Source organism: Anguilla rostrata, chromosome 3 (assembly GCF_018555375.3).
Source record: "Anguilla rostrata isolate EN2019 chromosome 3, ASM1855537v3, whole genome shotgun sequence".
Classification (NCBI taxonomy): domain Eukaryota; kingdom Metazoa; phylum Chordata; class Actinopteri; order Anguilliformes; family Anguillidae; genus Anguilla; species Anguilla rostrata.
This window is the reverse complement of record NC_057935.1, coordinates 21,640,661-21,665,441: the sequence shown is the minus strand read 5'-3', so window position 1 is coordinate 21,665,441 and position 24,781 is coordinate 21,640,661. Positions and strand designations below refer to the sequence as shown.

The following is a 24,781-nucleotide window of genomic DNA, read 5'->3' as shown; positions in this document are numbered from 1 at the left end:
CGCGGATGCAAATGTCCTATATCTTTAAAGTTCCTTTAACAATTAATGATTATTGCTTTACGATGGCAGGCCACCAAGCCCTTCATTAAACACTAAAGATGCCACAATATGATACGAGCCATTACCATTTCAAAGGTAGCCTTCAATCGCCATCTTTGTCAATCTCCGAAGGACCGCGTCGTCCACACTGCTCTACCAACCATTTTAAGTAATTCATTACTTTTATACTCTAGAGGTAAGAACAAGGTCTTTCAACCTCATTATGCCAGACTTTCATCACGCATTCACTGACATCTTTAAAAAACATGCAGTCTCTCTCTCTCTCTCTCTCTCTCTCTCTCTCTCTCTCTCTCTCTCTCCCTTGCTCTCACTCTCTCTCCCTTGCTCTCTTGCTCACTCTCTCTCTTTCTGTCCCGTGCTGGACACACGCGCCGGAGCCACGCCACCACTCATTAATATCAGCACGCACACGCATTTAAGAAGCATTAAACGCCCGCGCGCTCCACGCCGCCGCCAGCGTCCGCTCCTAACGGCAACCCGCCGCCCTGCCGCCGAGGCGGAGCCGCTTCCCCGCCGCGCGGCCCCGCCCGCCCGGACGGCCCTGCCGTCATGCTAATGCGCCGGGAGGAGGGCCCGGCTGCGTTACCATTCCCGTCAGATCCGTACAGTAAGTCACCTCTGACGGGGGGCAGGGGACGCTCTGGAACTGGCTTATCGGAGGCTGATTATAACCAGGGGCATCTCCTCCCGGGTCGCTCTTTTATCTCCTCCATGCATATTTTATGCGCCGCTTCTTTCACACGCAGCTCCTGCGGTACGTGAGAGCGGAGCGGCGGCTAGGCTAGCGCCGGAAACCGGGCACCTGTTGCCACGGTGACATCATTGTACCAGTCCCTTGGCTCTGCCAGTCAGTGGCCGATGTGTGCGTGTGAAAGGCAGTGGGTGAGCTATGTGTGAAAGTGCTAACTTGCAGGAACTAGCCAAGCTTTTGCGAAACCCTGACTTTGTAAGTCAGTGTCACTCAAACTCGGTCCTGATGACTCGCTGTACATGCTGGTTTTTGTTCCAACCCTAATAACAAACTCTGTATTTTTAATGAACCGCTAATTGTTCTTAATTTATCCTCTTAAAGCCACATTTTGCCAGAAATAACTAGGTATTCCCTAAAATAATACGTCCCATGTTTACATTTCTGGAATGTGTCAGTCATACTAACTTTTGCTTTCATTTTCTGTGCTGTATGTGCTCTATGGTAAGTAATTCAAGTTGAAAGAGATTCCATTTTAATTGATTCAATCACACATTGACAGGTGAAATCAGTTGGGCCCTATTTGCTGAGAGTGTGAAAACCTGAAACCATCTGTGCCCAATGACTGGAGCTTACTGACAGCAAATGGCAACAAGCCAAATCTGCTTTGTGTTGAAATAAGTTAAACCACACAATTAAGGCGGAAGTTAAACAAGTTTTCAACAACCTTAATTGATTGAGAGATTGGCTTTGACAAAAAGCAGCACACACAGTGGGTCCCCAGGACTGCGGCTGAGAAACAGTGTTTGTATGTGATGCTGGGGCATGTGCCATGCATGCATGAACCTGAACGCACTTTGGGAGTTTATTCACACATTACATTTTCTGCAAAACATGAGCTTAGATACGTTATATCAGGGGTGAGCAAAGAGGGCTGTACTGGCTCGAGGACCTTCGTACCCTGTGCTTAATTAACTGGGCCAATGATACGTGTGACCTGACATTTGGGTAACGTTCATCGATGAGCTCGTCAATGACACCTGTTGACCGTTCTTGTGTCCATGCCTGAAATGCTTCACTCTGATGTAATCTATGAGTGAAGCTGAAGTTGAGACAGGGTGATTGACAGGGTAAACCTCCATACACACTGGGTCTCCAGGAATAGAATTCCCCGCCAGTGTTTTATACGGCAGTGATACTGATTGGTGCTCACAGGCCTGATACTGTGGGTTCGTGGGTAAAGGGGCTTACCTCGTGCCACTGCGGACGGCGACGGCTTCTTGGGGAGGTCGGAGAAGCTGGGTCCTTCTGAGCCGGACATCTTGCACTCCTTCTTCTCTGTGGCAGTCGGGGTGGACGTCTCCATGGTGACCGGCGATGACTGGGGGAGAGAAGACCTGGAAAAAAACAGGAAGAAAGTAAGTGTGTGTGTGAGAGAGAGTGTGTGTATGAGAGGGAGATGGAGAGGGATGGAATGTGCATTGTTCCAGAGAGAGTGAGAGAGAGTGAAATTATATTTAAATTAAATATATTACATAAAGTAATTTCTGCCAATAAAACAACTTTTCAGGACTTGAGATGTGAAGAGGAAAATGATGTGTCACACAGACAGAAAGGAAACAGCTCAAGAGTGTATTCATAATGCACACTGCAGTCACAGGCAAACAGCACTAGCATCAAGTGCCTGTCCACAGAACTGATTCCTCCAACCACATATCAAAATCTGAAAAGCTGTAGTGCTCCTTGCTTCCAACAGAGGGCGCACTCTGTAGCATGCAGTCACTATAACACCTGATAAAGTAAGGCAGGGTCCTAAATAGAGAAAATTAACGAGGTAAAATTTGCAGGCGAGCACCTCCACCTCTCTGACTGATAATAGCATTAATTCAGGTAATTAGATCAAGTGGAGGCATGCAACATTGTTCAGCAAAGCTATTCAACCCAGATACAATGAAGCATTTGTAACACCCTGGACAAACTGGCTAATTCATATATCTTTAAAAAAACATAATTATGGTAATCCTAATAAGTGAGCCTGTCCTAAACTGGGTCAGCAACCTTGGAAACCACTGGCTGTTATTAGTACAGAGCCACAGGTACAGAATGAGTGTCTCTGAGACCGAACGTGCAGGATACTGAGAAAAGATCAAAACAAAACTCCACGCAGCACGAGGAAAACGATAAAATACTGACAAATATTTGCCAACTGAAAACATCTGACATTTGAAACACACACATTGCTGTAAAAGTAATTGTAGTGTTCGAGTCTCTCTGACTACTTTTATAATGCAGCACAACCACAAAAATAGTAGAATTCAGACACACATTTCAACTTATTAACTCTGAACAACAGATTGATGTATTGTACATTTTTTTCTTTGATACTCTTAGTATGTTCTTGCTTAGATGTGCTGTCCAGCATGGAGGACAGGCCTCGGTGTGACCCGGCTGAATTTGGGCCCGGTTCTGACTGAGGGGCGGGCCCCGGCTCGCTCGCTCCCTCCCTCCCGCCCCGTCGGGACGTTCAAACGCGCGCGCGAGCGAACGGAAGTGGGGCTGGCAGCGCGCCGCCCCCTTTCAGCGGAGCCCGCGAGATTAGCCTGGGCGCAGAGCAAACACGCGGCGGTCTGGGGCCTGAAAAGGGCCGCGTCCAGGGGCCCTTTCATTCGCTGATCCCCGGGACGCGGGAGGGGCTCGCTCTCCGCCGGCCGCTCGGCCTCGCCCGTAAACCAGGGCTGCATAACCCCCCCCCCCCCCCCCGCCTCTTTATCGCTTCTGTTTGCGCTGAGCCGCGCTTCTCATTGTCTAACCCCCAAAAGAAAAATAAAAACCTGAAATTTAAAGTGTAGCCAGCGCGCGGCGGAGCTTTCGCCGCGGGACGGCGTTTGGCTTGTTCCCTCCGCGCGGCACGCCGCTGACACCCTTAAAGAGCTTACGCGGTAAAGCTTTGTTTTCCTTTTCCTAAGCGTCTGAACCTTTGGTCACATCATCAAAGTAAACAAAAGCTTTCTTTTTTTTTTTAAAGGTGCCTTTTCACTTGGGGAAGTGACGAGTGTATTTGACATTTTTGAAACAATTTTGCCGACACTTTTCCAGCAACTCGGTTTTGTTTTACGAGATTCGTGTTTGTTTTCATTTGTTTGCTATGTGCTATTTTATGGGGGTACGGTTGTTTTTAATAGAACAGGTTTTGAGATCACAGTAAATTACACACTTGCTTGTTGCGTTATAAATACCTTTACTAACGCCTTAGTCAACACTTCCTAGGCCAGAATATTCTCCCAAATGAATTGGGTTAACACCCCACACCTGTCTCACAGCTGTTGGCAGGTTGCACTTAAGCCTAAAATTGAAACGCTTACAACGTTTCATTACTTTTATAGACGTTGGACTCGGACACTGAGTAGATCTCGACGCACTTTTTTTTGAGAGAATAAATCTTAACGACGCGTAGCCGTGTTCAGTCAGTTCTCAGAAGCGTGCGTTGGTCCCCTCCCGACACGTGGGTCCTAATTTGCGGTGCACCTGTGTCCGGAGGGAGCGCCGAGCGCAGCGCGCACGCCAGCAGCTGTGACGAACGCGGCGGTGACCACCGAGGCCTCGCCCGTAAGAGCAGGCGCGAGCGAAAAAGTCCACGCGGCTTTGTTTTCCTTCGCTGATACTTTCGACGATGTATTACTGCATGTAGATGTCAGTGATGTACACGTGACATTCATAACAATCTGCTGTTATGTATATTTTTGTCTCCGATTGCTGCCTTAAGGTGAACTGAAGATCTCCAATGTAAAGGTAATTCATACATAAGCCATGCGATGGTCATTAATAAGGGTGACATAAGTCGATACACATATTTCCCATACACAGAAGAATACCGAGCTGTCTGGGATTCAGTTGTAAGGCTTCCACATTATTAAAAAAACCCAATAATGGAAAGCATAAAGGCTTCACGCTCTCTGTTTTTTCAGTAAGCAGGCTTGTCAGACGAGGTCAGGCGGCACGCAGCGTGTGAAGTAAATGATATGTTGTGATTCTCCGCTGCTCGCGTCCAGCCTGTCGAGCCGCGGGCTTGCGGCAGCGCCCTCCGCCCAGCTCCCTCCGCCCAGCTCCCTCCGCCCAGCTCCCTCCGCCCAGCTCCCTCCGCCCAGCTCCCTGCCAGGGTAAGCCGATTAGCAGAGAGCCGCTAACAGGGCTAGGAGGCATCTGCTTCTGTTTCCCTTCGCCAAGGGCTCGCGTCCACCCCCCCCGTTCTGTCACGGGCACCTCGTTCAGCGTCTTCACTGAACACTTCAGCACCTCTCTCCCGGCGCTGTCGCGCTTTTTAGGACAGACCTGCGCTGTTACTGTTTACATGAATAAGACACCCCCCCCAGGTCTGACCCTGTCAGCACCGGGACACGACTCCGCACCCCCCCCCCCCAGGCCCGCATTCATCGCCAGGGCACTGAAACCCCCCGTGCAACTTAGGCCCGAATTCACTTTGACCGACATCCTATTTCGAGAGGAACGCATCTGTTACGTGACTCAAAGCGCTTTTATTTTTAAGTGCGAGCCATGTGTTCTTTCTCTATCATTATTCCAGCCCTTTGGCGCACGGTCACGGGGCCAGTGCCCAGATATTGTTTTTTTTTCTGCTCCTTCGCCATGTTGTTATTACAGAACAGGGCCATTTTAATATGCAGAACCGCGTCTGATTAAACGCAGGGCTTGGAGAAAGCGGCAGCGCTTTATTAATGTTGTCCTACTCCAGTGCCTTGTTAGTTCTAATGCGGTGCCCTCCTCCCCTCCCCAGCTCATAGCCGGTGAATAATTCAATAAGCGCGCTGAATAATTTATTCAAACAACACGGTCATTTGTGGGTAAAAAAAAAATAAAAAATCAAGGTACTAATAGCTATATTTGCCTGTAAAGAGCGGGAAATCACCAAATGTGGGGTCAAAGATCTTTCACTCGCAAGGCGAGAGTGGGAAAGAAAGTGTGTCCTTGGGAGGGAAAGCCCCCCGTTTTTACAACACACTGCCCCCCCCCCCCTCCTTCATCACACCCTTTCCCATCTGAACAGTAGCCCCCCCCCCCCCCAACTGACAAGGGGGCCAAGCCCTGATGGGCCGGTACAGGTGTCAGGAACCCGACAGACAGATGGCGGCAAACGCAAACAAGCAACAAGAGGGCCCTTCTCTTCCTCCGGCCAGCAGGGCTGCCAAGCACCTCGCGCGACCGGGATCAGAAACACCCCCCACACGTGACAAAAGGTGGGGGGTGTGTGAGCATGGGGGCGAGGGGGGAGAGGGGCACAACTGGGGGGATAATCCTACCCCGACCCCTTCCTAATTCACCGTCCCAACCCCCTGGCGGAAATGCATCCGTGACCGAGGCCTGCGGAAAGGCCGGGATTGGCCGAGCGCGCGGGGGTCCTCCAGAGCTGCGGACCGCGCCGCGCCGTGACGCCAGCAATGACCGCTCTCACTATTCAACGTCTCAGCGTGGGGCTCTCTCCGCAGAGGGCGTGATTCAAAGCACTGTCACTGTCTACACCACGGTGAACTCCTTCCTTTCTTCTTACTAATCTACTCATCAGGCCGCATCAGAAATGCTGTCGTATCTCTCACTCCTCACAGTTATCGTTCCGTAGCTTAGCCATGTTATGCTTCTGTAGCGCCAAGTTATCGTACTGTAGCTTAGCCATGTTATCGTACTGTAGTTTAGCCATGTTATGTTCTGTAGCTTAGCCATGTTATGCTTCTGTAGCTTAGCCATGTTATCGTACTGTAGCTTAGCCATGTTATGGTTCTGTAGCTTAGCCATGTTATGGTTCTGTAGCTTAGCCATGTTATTGTTCTGTAGGTTAGCCAGGCAGCTGAGGCTAATCTGACTGTCTTCTTAAGGACACGACTGCCTCCCTGGGGTTAGAAACCTGGCTGTTTGCTACGTTGCAACATCACTACCAGCAGTAAAACACATATTTTCTCAGCGCCGTGCAGTAAAATATGAAAACAAAGCTGTTTGAAAAACAACTTGTAAAGTACAGAAAAAAATTCTGAAGCTCAGAATAAACGGCATGCCTGTAAGTGTCAGCTTGCATCATGGAGATAACATCACTAAGTGCTGATAAAAACTGGGAAAGGTCTGACCAGGTGTGCGGGGCTGTTGGATAGCTCTTTAATGTTTTTAAGTTAAGAGATGAGGGACAGAGAATAAAAAAAAAGAAACTCACAGTCTGGCAACTATTAAAGGAATTTGGGTTCTACCCCCTCGCACTCTGCGGCTCCCCCTCCTCTTTAGCGAGCACTTAATCTGAATCACTTAGGTTCTGTTCTTTATGTTTCAAAGGCATAAATCCCCAGAATCATTTCGACATCAGATAATCCAAGTAAACCCATCAATTAAGCTCTGACTTTGTTTACATGAGCAGCATTTGATTCAGATTCCAGTGGAAAGACATGAGGTACTTGGTAAATTACATACACACACACATATACTCCCGCACACACACACAAACTCATGCACATTCACGCACGCACGCACGCACGCGCACACACACACACACACACACACACACACCTACAGACTTGCCCAGAGCAGGCTGACATGACAGGCTGACTGCAGACAACCACATTTCATTTTAATGATAAAAATCTGATCTGTGCACAGACATGAACAAGGCAGAAAAAGCCTTTCTTTTCAAGCGCTTAGTCTCCCCTGTTCTTTTCTCCCTCCGCAAGGAAAGCTAAGTAATTATGCTCCACAAAATTGGAGTCAGATGGTCTAACTGCACCTTTTTTCTCCTGGAGTTTCTTCATATGTATCTAAACATCCTCAAACCTAAAACGACTCTTTTTTTAAAATCCCAACCCGCTGCTTTTTTGCTCTTTTTTCCCCCCTCTTTTGTGTTTTCCGCCTGATTAAAAAACGATTGCGTTTTTCTCGCGTTTAGTCACGACCGTGGCACGGAACTGCGGAGAAGATGAGTTTGCTACAGCATTCGCTCCGGGTCTCTCCGGCTAAGGAACGCGCAGAGGACCCGACGCATGACGGACAGCTTCGCGTGTTTCTTTACTGCCGCGATCACTTTGAGGAGGCGGAACAGGTGTGAGAGCTCTTTCTCTTTGAAGGTGATAGATGCGGCAAATGAATGTAGTGTCATTCAAGAATGCGCACCCACCCCCATCACCCCCCCCCCCCCCACCCCCACCCAATTCCCTGCTGTATTTGTGAGCTCATTATTGAAGATCAGTCGAGCTAATGTGTTTGACTGTTAAATCTGGTTTAACAACACCTCTGAAGTCACAACTGACCATTCAGGGCCTTTTGGCCTGACAAAGGGCTGCTATTCTACGGAGGAAGCTTAAGGATGAATATGCAATATAAATATTATCTGCATAAAGGGAGGGGGAGAATTACACCTGATTCATTTTATCTTTGTAAATAACGTATCACAGATGAAGTTACTTTTGCAAATGGACAGGTACCACTGTGCATTTGCATTTCAATGCCAAATTACAGGGAGTGGATGTGTAACTATTTGTGTGATTTATGACCAATCAATGTATGAATTAGTCAGTTCATCAACAAATTGGTAAAACAGGAAAAGGATGGTGGTCTGTAAAAGGGGGAAATGCACTCCTTATTTCATGCTTTTGAACAACACTTCTGCAATTCTTTTACCTGCAGAAGTGTTGGAACCCGTTTCTTAGCGGTAGAGGGGCGAGGGCAGTCACCATAAACAGGCGCGACGAGACCCACGCGTCAGGCAGCTACGACGCGTCCCTCTAATCACAGCCTCTCCCCGCCAGCCGCTGTTGATTTTCGGCGCGTGCGTGTGAGCAATCGCTACGGCGCCCGGCCATACGGACCGGGCCCCCCCCCTGAGAAAGTTCATCAACAAGGACGACAGTTCCCCACACAGCTCCACTTCCACCACACACGCCCCCGCGTCATTGTATTGAAATCGGCATGTGTTTGTTTTAACACCCTGTTCTACTACGAGCGCCCCCCCCCACCCCACCCCCCCGCCACCTTCACCCCGGCACTACCGTTGCCAGCTCTCCTTTCACCGGGACATAGAGGAATGCAGACAGATATCACAGACCTCAGCCTCCCTGGTGCTGCTGGCTCTACATCAGCCTGTGCAGTTTGATGCAGGTATCACCCCCCCCCCCCCCCCCACCGTACCCACTCCTAAAAAAAGAGTTAATGATCTCAGCATTTCCACAGAGTCCTGTGTTACAGCCTCTGTGCAGTCTTCAAACACCTAGTCTTTTTTTTTTTTTTTTTAACGGCGGCTCACATATCAAACGTTTGGACGCCGTGACCGAGGTGAGGTACCGCACCCGTACCGTCGCCAGGATGCAGGTGAAGATGATTTAGGCTTGTTCTTCGTTTAAAAAAAAAAACATGTCGTTAATTATACGAAAACGGCGAACGAGCTGCAAACGGTGTGGTGTCCCACAGCCTTTCCGCAGCCATTTCACCCCTTCTCAGAAGCCGCACTCCTGACTCAGAGCCTCAGCCGTTTGGGGCGATGGGCCGTCCGCGGAGATTTGGTCGTATTTCGTTTCATCCGACCCTCTGCCCCGCTTTCTCGTTGTCATTCCTTCCCAGAACGGCCTGATTTACAGGAAATGCATCTGAAGCTTCTGTTTATTTCAACATTGATGTGTACGTTTACTGAAATTACCATCTCCGATCAATAGCCTGGCTGCTGTATTTTTTTTTTTTTGTGGTTTGTAGGATCTTCGGACCAAGGCAGGAAATGGTCTACAAAAAATGGCGATAGCAATTGGCTTTTGCTTTTGAGAATATGATACGCCGCAGTCCTTCGGCCGCTCGCCGTCACCAGGGCCACCGGGGTGCCCGGCGGCCTCCGAGCCTTCGGGTGAAAGGAGCCCTGTCTTTCAGGGCTAACGGGGAACGGAACATTCTTTCAGGAGCGGCTGGAAACAGCAACAATTAGCGAACCCGCCCTCTGCACATGACTGGATCACAATGAAGACCCTATACAGTCCAGGAAGCCGCTGAATAGGCTGGATTTAGTTGGGCGATGCGCTGGAGATAAAGCCGGAGGGGGGCCTTCCTAGACCCCCCCGCCCCCCACCCCCCCACCCCACCCCCCTTACACTCTGTCCCTCTGCGCGCTTTCAGACAGCCACACTCGACCAGCAGAGCCTGCGGTGCGTTTGCTTTGCGGCGCTGTGCACACACGCTCCCAAGAACACGGCTCGCCCCGAGTTACCGCAAATGGCTGCGGACAGCGAAAGCCGGTAATTACAGAAAGAACCAGTATTTTCATTACGCTTAAGAAATAGTCTAACGCATTAAAATATATATATATATATATATATATAAGGAAGGTAAGAGTTTTATTTATAGAGCCTTACTCGAGTTCCCTCGCTCCATAGGAAAAAGTGAACACCCAACTTAAACATCTTTAAACGTCGTGCTTTTACTGGTTTTCAAGAAGGCTCATTTGCACAGGAAGCAGCCTCTTATAAACCCAGATCGCAGATAAGCCAGCGAACGGGAGAGCACGTCAGACCCTCGCTCATACGTTCACTGCTCAGGGGTTTTCTCCGGCCTGGAAGGAAAGGCTCGGTTTAGGAGCTATTAGTCAGTCCCCACACGGGGGGATTCTAAGGTCACCGCTATTTAATGTGCAGGTGGACAGCTGCCGGGTGTGAGGTATTCCTCGTCCCCGTTCCCCCCGCAGACGGGCCGCTATTCGGCCTAACCCGCGGTCCAGCCCATTTCCTGTGCAAAAAAAAAAAAAAATTCAGCCGGTTAATTCAGACAAAACGCAGCTGGTTTTTCTGCAAGGCCAGGTTTAACCACTGCGGCCAGACCGACGTGGACTTCCTCTCGACTTTTTAAGAGCGCCGCGAAAAGCCTTCCGTATAACCCTCTTTACTCTTGCTGCCATTTCTGTTTATTTACTTATTTATTTATGTTCCCGAGGACAAAACTTTGAGACCATACATCACTGTCACGGACTTGGTAAGGCCACAACAAAATGATCGCATCGCCCTTCTCTGGAGAGCTTCGGGGAAGAGCTTGCGGAGATCTCGAGACGCACAGCGCTTCTGCTTCGAAAATAAACAAGCTCGCGTAGCTGCGGAGATCCAGACCGCCTTACAACAAAAAAAAAAGGGACTTCCCTCCTCTCTACCTAAGATAAGAATGCCTTGGCAAGGCCAGGTGCTCCGCTTTTCCGGGGAGCAGAAGAGCTCATCACAAGCTAAAACATCCCACTATGAGTAATTACACAGCTACCTGTCATACGAACAAATTACTTTGAGTGAGCTCTGAAAGGTCACATTGAGAAATCACACGGCGCACGCAAAGTAGATTCCTCTGCCTCCTCTACTCTTTAATAATCCCTGCATATTTTGGCCCCTATTACACTAGTGTAAGTACATTTAACGCTGCATCTTCTTTTCGTTTAGGCTGAGGTTAAACTCCTCCTGCCAAAGAGCACATTGTGCAGTTTTGTATTTTTATTGGAAAAATAATAGAAGAAAACTAATCTGGTCTTTTGATTTAACACCATTCCCTTAAATCTTACCATATGCTGCTTTTAAAAACCTATAACACGAAAATCTAGTTCTTTTGAGTACCATAAAAGGGCTCAGATTTTCTTTGGAAATGTGTCTATTTTTTGTGTAAAACCCTAAATCGAATAAAACTTAGGTTTTTACTACCGTTAACAGCCATTGTGATACTCCTGAAAGTCACTGATTAAAGTTGCTTGTGTTCCTGAACGAGCGGGAGAAGTATCTGCTGTTAAAGGCCAGGAATGTGTCCAGGGCATTGTTTTCAAAGTCAGCCAGTGCCTGATTAAACACAAAGCCCGCGAAGGTGTCCCGGGTTCAACAAAGCTTCCTTAATGAATTTAAATACAAAGGTGGCTGGATTTCCTGGAACCCAAAACACCTCCTGCGCACACGACTCGAGTTACATGGGGGTTCTGGCAGACAACAAGTCGAAACGCAGACGGACAGCGTCTGAAATCGTCTCGGGCGTGAATCAGTCTTCCCAGAAAAAAAAAAAAAAAAACGCCCCTCCCTGTGATGCTCCCTTTCGAGGGGCCTCGGGTTCCCAGAAGGAATTCGGTTGCTGAACGCAGAGAAGAGGAAAAAAAAAACCGCACCGGTCTCACGTTAGTCACCGGTCTGGCACGGGCGCGAAGACGCCCGCGAGTCACGCGTTCGCGGACGGAGAGCCGGCGGATGGGCGCGCGGGACGAGAGCGTGTCCAGGGCCCTCTTCCTCAAGGCCAGGCCGGCGGGGAGCGGGGGGGCCTGGGGGGGCCTGGGTGGGGGGCGCGGAGTGCAGGACCCTGTGGAGACGCTCGCACCCCCTGCCTGCAAATGCAATATCCTGTGGGTGAGCTCCTCCGGGCCCCGGCGATGTCAAACAGATGTGGAGCTCCGGGCCCCCGAAGCGGAGCTCAGGAAAGAGTGCGCTGGCGGTGGGGTTTACCCTGTCTCTCTGAATCAGGCCGCCGGCGGGATTCACCCCGTCTCTCTGAATCAGGCCGCCGAGTAATCGCCCCAGACGCACGCCAAAACGCGCCTCCTACGAAGACTCCTGGACTTCACTACCCAGAGTAACGCGATAACCCACAATAATAAAAAAAATAGATATGTAATAATAATAATCCATAATAATCATTTCAAAGGACTACAGTGAAGGGAAAATATCGTCTCAATAAACCACTGTGTCACACGCGTACACCACCCACCCACCCACCCACAGTGAAATTTGTTATAAGCGATTCAATTTTTTGTCAATCTAAACTGCTGATGGAATTTACTGGAATTTCTCCGTGGCAGCGAGGAAACACCAGTCAGGATTGTGTGTAAAATTCTGTAGCCGTGCCGCAGTCATTTTGTCCCGTCAGTTTACGCGTTTGGGCGGTTCGAACGGCAGCTTTCCGTGGGAGAAGCAGGCCAGGGGCTGTTTACCTGCGCTCTTCCTGGAAGAGGACCCGGGTTCAGGAAGGGTCGCCTCTGCGAAAGCGCGTGAAAAACAGTTGCTGTCTCCGCCCCGCACCCAAGGGTTGAATTTCCACCGGTGCCATTTGGTTGTTCCCGGTGCCATTTGGTCGGAGGAGCAGATTTATGGCTCCTCTGGCTGGAAAGCGTCGTTAACGCAGGGCTGCTTCTGCACCTCTCAGGGAAGGGGCCTGTCTTGCGGGCCAGCGCGCTGTCCAAAAGCACTCCTGGCTCATACCAAGATGGAGCCACGGGACTGACTTCTGTGTAGCGAAAGAGCGCTTTTAAATATGCACTTCAATGCAAAATGGATTTTTCAACACCTTTCCCACTGCTTCATCTGGAGTTATGTATGTGGTGTACGTGTTAAGGCATCGCTAAGGCATCGCTCGGGGCGCTGAGCTGTGCGTTTTGGAAGGTGGCTGCAGACTCGTGAATTTCTGTGCCGCCTCCTCGTGTTTTTTTTTATTCCACTTTGCCTCTGGTTCAGTTTCCCCTTTTTTCTTTTATTGCATCACTTCCTGTCTGTAAACTGTCTGGCTGAGACTTTCGCTTTCATATCTCACGCTTTCGTGGTCTGATTAAAGTGCCAATTGGCTTGATTGGCGGGTGTTCTCCCAGACAAGAAAAGCAGCTCTGTGCTGCAGTGAACATGTTTTTTTACAGTACAGTAAATGGCAGATCCCACTCACAGCATGGTCTAAAAAGTCACAGTGCTGCCCTGCCCCTCGTTTGGAGACCCTCTACGCTGTCACCATATGGAGGATTTGTTTCTGCTACTTGCTTTCAACTGTCATCTGCGCCACAGTTGGCGGTTAATTATGCGAGTGGGCGTGGCGTCGGCCGGCTTCCTCCCTGTGATGTGCGGCCGCGAGCGTGATAATGGGGAGGCCCCAGCGTGTCGCGCCCGTGTGAGGCTGGGGGCGGCCTGTGCCGGGGTGTGAGGTGACGGGCAGCCCCGGGTCACTAACAGACACATGCAAAACCTAATGTGGGGGGAGCCCCACTTCACTGAATTACAGATAAAAGCATGCACACCCCCCCCCCCCACCACCACCCCATTTAGCACCAAGTTAACTCCTTAATTAAGCTCCTGTCCTGAGCAGTGCTGTGGTTTTGTATTCAGGGTTGTCTTTGTCGTGTGTCACACTGCACGTACCAGGCTACAAAAATAAAAACTGTCCAGTCTTGTTTGACTGGTTCCTCGGTGCTGGGAAGCAATTTGATTCATTGATTTCTAACTGGTGCTGTAAATTACTTTTAACATTGTAAGTGGAAGTGTTTTGTATATTCAAATATCTGTAACAAAGCACTAGCTGTCAGGACTGGGATTTTTAGCGATAAGGCGGTTCATACTGGTACAGACGGGACTGAAACCCCTGGGGGAGGGGGGGGGGGGTACCTGCAGTCATGACTGACCCTCATCTTGCTCTTTGAGGTGTGAGGAGTCTCAACCGTAGCACCCCAAAAACTCAGAAGCGAGGTGCAGAGTGAAGCTGAGGGTAGGACTGTGTGTTTGGGGAAAGGGGGTGTGTGTGTGGGGGAGAGGCGCTTGATTGCTAAAGACTAACACATGGCTTCTTAAGCACCACATGTTAGATTTGTCCTCCTGTCTGTCAGCGAGGAGTCTGTGGCCTGGCAGCGTTTCAGTCGTGTTTGGGGTCACCGCTGGAGGCACAAGCGGGATGGGGAACACGTCCCACGCGTGTGGGCGCGAACGGCGGGGACGGTCGCTACGGCGATTCGCGGGCGCGGGTCACGATGGGGGGGGGGGGGGGTGGTTGCGACAGACGGGTAACGGCTTACAAAGTGTTCAGTCCTCGGGCTTCCTCGCTATCTGTGACTGCATCTGAAATTCATCTGAAATGTCTCCATCGGCGACGCTTCTGCGTTTCCTGCTGACTGCTTCGATTTCGGAAAAAAAATGTCAAAAACAAGCCTTGAAAAGAATGCACACGTAATTATCTGCATTTCTGGTTGCTCTGTGATTGTCTGGTTACTAAGAGGCATCCAGAAATTAATTCGCTTATGAATCGTTGCCAAACAACAGAGACTCTGATACTATAAACACCAACTCTTAAAGGGCCAGGCCTCTCCAGGCATCTGATTCTTTTGACTGACTGAGTCTCTTTTGGTTCCATATAAAGCCACTCAGCTCCACAGGCTGAGGGCCCGGTGATTCACCCTGAATGCGCAAGTTCACAGTCAAGCACTTCCTACATCCTGCACCCCAGGGCACTCAGCAGAGAAGAACAACCTGAAGGTTAGGCTAACTCTTCTAAGGCTTTGACTTAATATGCCAGAATTTGATGTCTCCCAGCGATGTACAAAACTGTGTGTGTGCGCGCTCGTGTGTGTGTGTGTGTGTGTGTGTGTGTGTGTGTGTTTGTGTGTCTGTGCGTTCAAAGAGAGAAAGACCAGGTTACTGTTGTTGAGCCATGTGTAGTCAGTCTCAAGCCAAAAAAACTGAGCCCCTCCCTCACCCACCACCATTTTCCTCTTCTGTTTATTTTAGATTAGGAAATGAAATAAATTAGAGCTTTGTCCTCAGCAAACTCCGAGCGTGACCCCTCTCTGACCCGCTAAATCACTCTCTGAAGCAGAGAAGCGCGAGCGAGGCCGTGTGGAGGTGGACTGTTGATGACACATATTAAACAGCGCATAAACTGTGTACATGATTTCATCTGTTTAATTCTCTCTCTCCTCACTGGCATGGGTGGGGGGGGGGGGGGGGTCTGGGGGGGCGGAGTCTGGCAAAAGGAGGCCCATGTCTGTCTCCCGGAGTGACTGGAAGGAACAGGGAATGTGGCTGCACAGTTCAAAAGCAGGATCTTTTAAACACCTCTTTTCAACACATCTCCCAGGAACGCACAGAACCGTGATGATTTGCCCATCTTCTTAAAAGTAAATGTTTTTGCTTTACTAATTTAAGAAATGTTTATAATTACAGTGATTTACAGTACTGCACATTCAGTTAACCAGAATTTTTAAAATATTCTTTTTTTGTCACCGGACAATGAAAAACCACTGTCTTATATAGACAAGCAACACTATCCTCAAGTTACATAAAGTCTTACAGCTTTACTTAGAGCTCTTCTAGCTGTGCGCAGGACAGTGAAATAAACCATTGTTTAAGACACACCCTGCTTGCGACGAGTACAGTACATATTTGAGCTGAAACAGATGTATTTTATTTGCAGGGATGATGGGACTACATCAGCACGATATCCATCCTCAAGCAGGGTGAGTAATGAAGTTTACACAAAGTTGAAAAATGAAAAGGTTTTTGTTGTTGTAATGCCCACGCAGTTCTGACTGGCTGCCCTCAACCCATGTTCATGTGCAGCATCTCTCTCTCTCTCTCTCTCTCTCCTCTGTCTGTCCTCTCTGATGCCCGCTCACAGGACGAAAAATTAACACAATTAATTACACCTCAGTTTGCTGTAGCAACCCGTATGCATAACGAATTACATTAGCGCCAGCAGTCTCACGATAAGATGCAGTGACCCTCTGGATGATTTTATCAAATCATGTCTGAGTGAGCTTTTTTCCCTGAAATACAAAACTGTAAATGAAACCCCCACCAGTTTCATTTTTTTTTTGGTGTAGGAAGAAGAGCTGAGTAGCGTCTCTGGAGAGCTTTATGTTGACCTCAGTATTCAGACCTGGGCCCTGTTTCACAAAGCAGGATTACTGAGTTAGCTGGATAACTGTACTGAGTAAAACCCGAAACCCTCCCAAATCTGAAACACGGACTGAAGTAAACAGAGCTGTTCTGGGTTTTACTCGGTGCGGTTATCCAGCTTACTCAGTAAGCCTGCTTTGTGAAATACACCCTCATTCTACTTAAGGATATGCTGAGATGGAGAAGACCCCGAACCTGTATACTCAAATCTGGCCCTCCAAATATGGCCCTGGTTTTCTTTCCTCCTTTCCTCCCAATTAACTGAACAATTAGTGCTAATGATTGGCCAGTCTTCACACCTGACTCCCAGGTAAAGGGCAGCTCTCTGCCCTCGAGGACTGTGATTTGAGTTACAGGGAGCCGGACTGTGGGTGTGGAGATGTGGAGTCCAGTGATGGGTTATTAGTGGCTGTGATTACACTGGGGTGGAGTCACTACCTGGGGCAGTTTCAGTAGGTAGGGCTCTATAGTACTCCCATTTTAGGAGCATTTGCTCATAAAATCGATGTGTGCTGAATGGAAAAATTATTTAGGAGCACATCTACTGCTCGGGATACATTAGTCTGCTCCTAAATTTTTCAACTTTGGAGCACATGTGCACCTTGGAAAAAATGTTAGCGTTAGAGCCTGGTATACTAAGGGAATGCCATACTTCTGCATTCTACAACAGAACTGTGGAAAATGTATTTTCATGAGATTTTATATATTCATTTATGGAATTACTAGTTAATTCTAGCTGACAGCAATGAAACCACAAGTGTTGTACCATAATAATTAGTTAGAACTTTTTAAGAAACTTTTTAAATCAAGGGTTTCAATTTTGGAAAGTAGCTTGCAAGCTACATTGTTAAACCGCACCATGTGTGGTGTATCTGTGAACACAGTGTTTGGGAAATGTTTTGCACAGCAAAACCGAACACAGGTGTTTGTTCGCTGCAGTGTTTATTGTAATGGGAGGCCAAATACCGATTTCTCATTCCACAAAAAAAGGTTGACGTGAATATTTGAATATTGTGACTAATCTCTACTTCCAGGTGAGCTGGGCCACTTCTCACAAAGTCCAGAGTCATATCACAATGTTAACTGGCAATTTGCAATGTAAGCCCACAATTAATACGGTCATATTTTTCTGAATATGGGGTTTAATCCTGTATAATAACATACTAATGAGGTGTTCAAATCTTGGGATTTTAGCATGCGCTCAAAGCTAGGAACTTTAGCACCTACCTAAAGCTGAGAACTTTAGCATGCTCCCAAAGCTAGGAACTTTAGCGCCTTAGCATGGACCCAAAGCTAGGAACTTCAGTTTCTACAGCTAAAGCATGCCCACCACTATGAGACGACTCACAGCCTTGCCACATTTTCCAAAGCTGGAAAACTGTATGTTTTAACAAAAACAAACAAAAATGTACAAGCAAATCAGGAACTCCTTAGAAGACTGTTATTCTATATACCACACAATCTCTGTTCAGTCCACAGTGGCCTTGTAAGGACAGACAAGGCCCAAAAAGCTCAGTCTGTTCAGCATGGAAGCTGCACTTAATGTTCGCAGTGTCCACAAACTGGATTCAAATCAAGTATTCCTTGAGCTACATTGTTTGAGAGTTGATGCGTGATGTGCAAAAGGTCTCGAGGTGCTCAGGGGGAGAGGCCCTTACTCACACCGAGCCTAATAATGCTCAGTGTGGGACCCTGGGGCCGGTGAATTCTCTCAGAATACGAGCGAAAGGAAACGGCACTGTGGGGACACAGCTGTGACCGAAGGCCTAAGCTTTGTCGGTGGAAAACACGGCTCAGGCGGGAGTGTGGAGCGGGCTTCGGAGAGCTTAGAGACACATCGGGCCTCGCGGATTTTTAGCTGCAAACGTGGAAATGTCGTTTCCTCTGAGAAACTGCCTCAACACGCGCTACGCTCTCTGTAATTGCACACTTTTCGTTTGAAAAACCTGGACCGTTTCTAACTACTAATGAGGTCGCTCACCCTGGCGGTTAATTCGTAGTTACTTTGGCGTACGCGACTTCGATTGCTTTTTAATTTAATATTCCGGCCTTTTTATTTTAATAGAAAGGGGGCAGTCTTTGATAAAAGAAGTGAAAACCCAGCCCAGTGTGACATAACTCCGGATGAAAGTGCTCAGCAGTAAGGCAGTCTGGCTGAGAAATAAAAACCATGAGGTGTGTTTTTCCCTTCTCTGATTTCGGAGATATGAAGCGCTGCTAATTACCCACAGACACACTGGTAAAAACGCATAGTTGTCTTCTGGCCGTCCAAGTCGAGCTCAAGAGATGGGGTTTAAAGATCGCTCTTTTGAAACTGACAACGATTGCGGTGGCGACTGCTACTCGGAAACATCTCTCTCTCCCTGTTGTTTTTTCTTCCCCCCCCACTAGAAGAAGACACGTGAGACAAGCGCCAAACCGCACTGCTTTTCACAGCCACTAAATGGCCATTAAATCTCAATCAATTCAAAACCTGACACAAGTGTGCTTCAGTCGTCCCCGCGGCTCCTCGCGCGGGGCGGAAAACCGCGAGGTCCCGGCCGGCCGACGCAGCGCATTGTCCGCGGCACAAAGGCGGTCGGGCGCAGGCCGCCGCGCTCCTCGGGGACGACGCTCTTTTTTTCCACGCGGCGCAGACGCCGGCGCGCAAACCGGTAACGCGAGGGGTTCGTTAGCGCGACGCCCCGCACACGCCCCGCACCGCTCGTGTGTCACAGCAAACTGCATCGCCTGGACTCTTTCCAACTTTCCTCAGACAAGCGTCTGCAAGCAGCAGTGACTGTCCTGTCAGGACAACACAAGCGTTGACATTAATTAGAACTAATTGTTTGGCCTGTTCACGAATCGGTCACTTGTGAGATTCTTTGGTGCAAATAAATATAGATTATTAACTGTATGTGATTTCTGTAAAAAAAAAAAAATCTATGTAGCAGTGAGAAGGAATGTATCTGAAATAGAGTGGAACAGCGTAACTTTGAGATATAAATTTTAAAGGCAAACACAAAATGGTCCTGTGCCTCAAAAGCAATTGTGCGGTTCCATTCAGACATGCAACCGCATTCACAAAACAACAAACTACACACATTGTTTTTAAAGCGGTGCACTGCTTTTTTTCCTGCTGGTTTACAGAGCAAAGGGATTTTCCAGATTATCATTGCTATAACCCACATTACAGCCAGTTTTAGATGTCAGATTTTTTATGCATATCCAAACTGTGCAACCAGCTGAAAAGGTTAAATAAATACAAGCTGCATTTTTGCTTCTGCTCACAAACATTGTGAAAAAACTGCAGTCTTTTCTAGTTTTACCAATGGGGACCATATCATATTCAACAGCGTGATTCATATCCCTTTGCAAATTACACAGATGTGGTGAAAATATTCTTTTAAAGTGGCCATTAACAAGAAAACTTTTTTTTCTTTGTTTGAATGTGTTTCACGGCCTGAATATCTTTACAATAACCAGCCATCTCTTAACATATCTGAAGTCTACATGCGGTCCTGGCAATCAAGACCAACATCTAATTTTAGCGAACAATACCAGATTGTGAAACATACACTACAACCGCACAAAACACATGGCGCATTTTTAAAAATATGAATCGGGAAACTGATCTCCTTGGAAACATGTGAACGCGAGCATGCCACAGTGATCAGATTGCACTTTTAATGCATGTGGCATTAGGAGACCTGTCTCTTCGCTGGGTCTGTCAGAGAGGAGTTTATTATCTCTGGCTGGACTCTCTAAATGACACCCGGTGTTAAATAGCTTAATTGGTACAGTGTTCATGCCCGCGGGGGGAATTCAGAATCCCGTCCTTGTCTTAACTTTTGAATCAACCCCAGCAGGGAGTATTAACTCACTTCTCATTCAGACTTCTCCAATCCCTTCTTCCTCCCGCATACCAGGCTTCATTGGTATTACTCCTCTTTTTTCGGTCACTTAAAAAAGCCGACCCCCCCCCCTTTTTTTTTTTTTACAGCATTTGGTTCATTAAATTTTCCACAGATTTCCAGAGAAGAAAACCCCGATCAATAAAGGCTGGCTGGAGGGGGACGTGTGAAAATGGCGGCAGAATGGCGGTTGGGGAGATGAAAGTGACATTCCCATCACGGGTCCTGGGCCTGATGACCACAGGCCCCGGCCTGCTTGAATAATCTGAATGGCCCATCATCCTCTTACATCTTTTCACTCTCTCGTCCCTGACTGCTGGAACTCTTCATCTCGCACAATGGCAAATGCACTAAAACTTTTTTTTCTTATGCTAATGGCCACAGCCAGGCTGTCACATAAAAAAAAAACACACTTCCCACCATCTCACTCCTTTTTTTCCAGAGGAACTGAACTGAGCTTTTCCTGCATCTTTCCTTCTTCCCCCCCTTTTTTTTAACGTATTCTTATTTTCTTAAACTATTTGCAGTGATTAAAATGATTTTATGCAGCAAGGAAATAATACATTTATTTTTGTATTTCATTTTTAAGCTCTCCATACAATTAGTTGTTTTTTTAAAAAATGCAGAAAAATAGGCTATACAACCAGTGAGCACTAAATGTATTTTGCATTTATTCATGCATTTGTGTCCACTTTTAATAAATTCAGAATATTCTAGTTTATCAGTTCACTAGGTTATGCTCAGTATCATTCATGAAGACAAGAAAAAAGTTCTAGATGTTTAAAAAAATACAGGCTGTGTTTGTGATTGTTTGAGCCAATGTGAATGCGTGTGTGTGTGTGTGTGTGCGTGTGTATACATATACACGCGCGCGCGAATGTAACAGGCAGCTACACGCTCAGGCTTTTTAACATTTTTCCACTTTACTAATTTAAAGCGATGATGAAGGCAGAAATGTGGTGTCTAATATCTAGATGCGCTCATTAATGTTAATTCCAGTTTATTACAACTAAAGGGAAACCCCTATAGTAAACATGTCAGCAGTCACACAAAAAACGGATGGAGTATTTGTTGATTTTCGGCCTGGAAATGCAAACAGTGAACTGATGGCGAGCCCACAAACTTTCAACAATTAGCACGCTACCTTGCTGACCCAAGAGATTTAGAGCCGACCGCTTTAACGCCACTGAACTCTGGGCACTTAGGACATAATTGTTGGAATCTTTATTTACATAATGCAAGTGGCTGAGCGCCGTGTGTCGTTATGCTGGATGTGCAGGGGGTATCCTCAAGTACTCTCTAAAACCTCGATCTTAGCGCCGAGGAAGAGATGTTTCCGATTGTTCTGTTAGTTACAATCCTTAACAATGTTCAGGACAGAAACGAGCGTGGCTTGCACAAAAGTTGCAAGATATAAGCTTTTTCCATTTAAAAACATGATCATTAAGATACTATTTATGCTATTCATTTTGAGCACCAGTGTTTTTATTTTAGAAATTAGAACAGCCAAGTTAATCATGCAGATGTCATCCAGCGAGTTACATGCAAATGTTTACTAACGGAATGTAACTTTATGGGACACCTCAAGTATACTTGCGTTAATTAAAAAGCATTTTTAAAGCAACTACTAAATCTGTTGCCCAGATCTGACTTCAGGCTTGTTTTCTGTGCATTCTTAAATCAGAGGCGAACAATCATTTAATTCTTACAGTACATGGAAATGGCCTTGTCTGTTTACCAGTAAATGGTGTCCTACGCGTGGGATTGTTCGCACTACAGATCAGAATCAGAGAATCACAGAGAAAACTTTTTTGGAGCACAAGCCGCTAATGGGATTGCCGCACAAGATCTTTTTGATCAGGTCTCTTCGCATATGGATCAAGTTGCATGACAGAATTTTTGTCACATAAGTTGAAAGTGCTAATGAGATCTGAAAAGTGACCAGGAGCTTCACCTTTACTCAAACACAAATGACCACGTAAAGACAAATGGATTGCTTAGTGGCACAATTGAAAATAATAAATAGAATGTATTCTATAGTAAGACTATATTGCATAAAATCCTTAATACGCATTCCAGTATCGCATTTTGACGTAGGCTGCAATAAGTGATGCGTAATGTTATTGTCATTTCAACAAGAATAACATTGTAAAGATAAACGTTTAGTTTATTTACCTCTTAGAAGATTTGTCCCGGCAGTAATCTGACTTCGATGGCTCTCAATTCCGTCCAATGAATCTTTTACTCTGGATTCTTCTGGCGAACTCAAACTCTTTATTTACGGGATGTTTTCTCGGTCAAAAAGCAACAAGAAGCATGTCCCCTGGAACGTGATGAGAAAATCCATCTACTTTTGAATCAAAACTAAATATAACGAAAAAAAGACGGTTAGGGATATACTTTTAAAAGTTCGAACCAACTTCGTGATTTCTAGGAGATCATTCATAGAGTTCACAACAGCGTCTAATGCGTCTCGCGCTAACTTTTACAATCCATCATCCCGAATTAACAAAGTTTTCTAACCGCTTTCATCCTCGACAAAAACCTCGCCGGTTATACTTCTACAGACCATAAAATATGGATAAAAAGGACAAAGACGATTTTGAGTGTCGATTGCTATTTAGACGTGTGATTGTGAGATCTTCAAGCTGATCTGTTTTCAGTCCGGTACCCCTCTCTCTTTCTCTGTGTGTCTCTCTCCCCCTCTGTCTCTCATTCCCCTCTACTTCCCTGGTGAGTTCAACCATTTGCTACAGCAGATGGGCCGGGCTAGCTGAATTCAGCAGCGAGGCTGGGGGAAAAGTTAGCTAAAGTTTCATTATTCTTCCATTTCAGGGGATTTGCTCAGCGGCCGGAGTGGAGAGTGTAGCGTAGACTAGCCCCTTTATTATGCACACACATAAAGGCTACTTGATTAAAGCGATATATTTTTAATCGAAAGCATTCTCTCTTCTCTCTTAGCAGAAGATTACATTTTTTTGGTCACACGTGCTGTTTAGACCGTTATGCAACGACGTTCCTTAAATTCGTTCATTTTGGCCTGTGAACTATACTATTCTTTTTTAAAATGTTTGTAGCCTAATACGGCACTGTCCATATACTATACTTCAATTGCTGTTAATTATAATGCAAGATTAATCACTACTTCTGTCGACTTTATACCAACTCTTGATTTAGTATGCCTACTGTTAAATGTTAATGATGTTGTAATTTCGAGTAATTAACCCTAATATAAGTTGATGCAATTTTATTAAAATTCGGACCATGAACAGCAATTAGACTATAAGCTATATAAAATGAAAATAAACATGACAAAAACTTACTGTTGAAAATGTTTTAGGGTTCATCGATTAGACCAAATCCGGAGTCGGCCCTATTATATAGGTTAACTGGGAATTAAAAAGCAGTTTGGCCTAGTTTTGCGGGAACCTGACAGCAATAGGGCCTAACCAATTTCATCGTAGCCTTCTGATGTTTATCTGGGGGAAAAATGTGAGTATGAACGACAATTGAAGTCGATCTACATGACTTAATCAGTGAAACTGAATAATGGCATTCTTCAGTATCCTCCGAAAATAAATTATATTGGCTGGGACGTTTAATACATAAATAAATAGCTTACTACTGTGAAAATCCTTATGTATGGTGAATGTGAATACAACTTTTCCGATTAAATCATTGCTTTAGTTACACCATCAACTAATTTTAGTTTACAGTCTTCGAAAATACTCCTGCCATAATCCAGCGTTCGCGTGAGCATGAGAGAAGGAAGAGAGCATGCTTCGTTTCGTATGTTAATACTATATTTTACTGTAGTTATTTCAGTGTGTTTACACACGTTAATTGAACTATGCAAGCGCAAGGTCTATCCATTGCTTAAACGTGACCATTCCATGATAAAGCGTGAGTTGCAACGGCCGCATGGGTCCTCCAAACGAACGTTTTATGCAAAACAGTGACATCTAGTGGAAAGAAAAAGAAAGGCATTACAAAAATAAAATCGGCAAGTATATGATTTGTGTATTTTAAGACTTCAGCGAGATATATAATATGGATAATTTCCCCTGTAAAATCTAGTGGACGAATATAAAATAATTCATGGATAAATGTGGAACTGTATCCATGTCTGTATTATATGTTAATGTATCCTATATTTGTCCCATTGAGATAAGAAAAATCTATTTTTCAAGAGAGTCCTGGCCAAGCGGTTGAAATCAATATATTAATGATTAAAATGACTGATAAATATGTTAATTTCAAAACAGAAAGCATGTACACATATAAGAAAATATATCCATAAACAAATAAAAATGATTGGATTCGTTATTTAATATTGGTACGACTGAAAGCGCACACTATAAAACCAAATGTTTAGAATTTGAACACAACCTAAACACATCTCTTTAACACTTAATAAACCCGTCAAGGTGTATTTCTAATCTAAACGTGTTTAAAACGTTTTCAAATCA

The 24,781-nt window shown here is 46.3% G+C and overlaps 1 protein-coding gene and 1 long non-coding RNA gene across 2 annotated transcripts in view; one reads left to right on the top strand and one right to left on the bottom strand.

Moving 5' to 3' along the window:
• The window catches only part of gli2a (GLI family zinc finger 2a), a 94,892-nt gene extending 71,836 nt beyond the window's left edge, over positions 1 to 23,056 (bottom strand). Inside the window, exons 1-2 of the mRNA XM_064326736.1 lie at positions 22,488 to 23,056; positions 2,000 to 2,145 (exon numbers count right to left, since the gene is read on the bottom strand). Coding sequence (XP_064182806.1) covers positions 2,000 to 2,114 — 115 coding nt within the window. The 5' untranslated portion in view covers positions 2,115 to 2,145; positions 22,488 to 23,056. The remainder of the gene's footprint in view (positions 1 to 1,999; positions 2,146 to 22,487) is intronic.
• Positions 2,027 to 20,582, top strand: LOC135250455 (uncharacterized). Its single transcript, XR_010328938.1, has 3 exons — positions 2,027 to 2,166; positions 15,935 to 15,977; positions 20,428 to 20,582. It is a non-coding gene; the product is annotated as an uncharacterized LOC135250455 (long non-coding RNA).
• Positions 23,057 to 24,781: the final 1,725 nt, after the last annotated feature.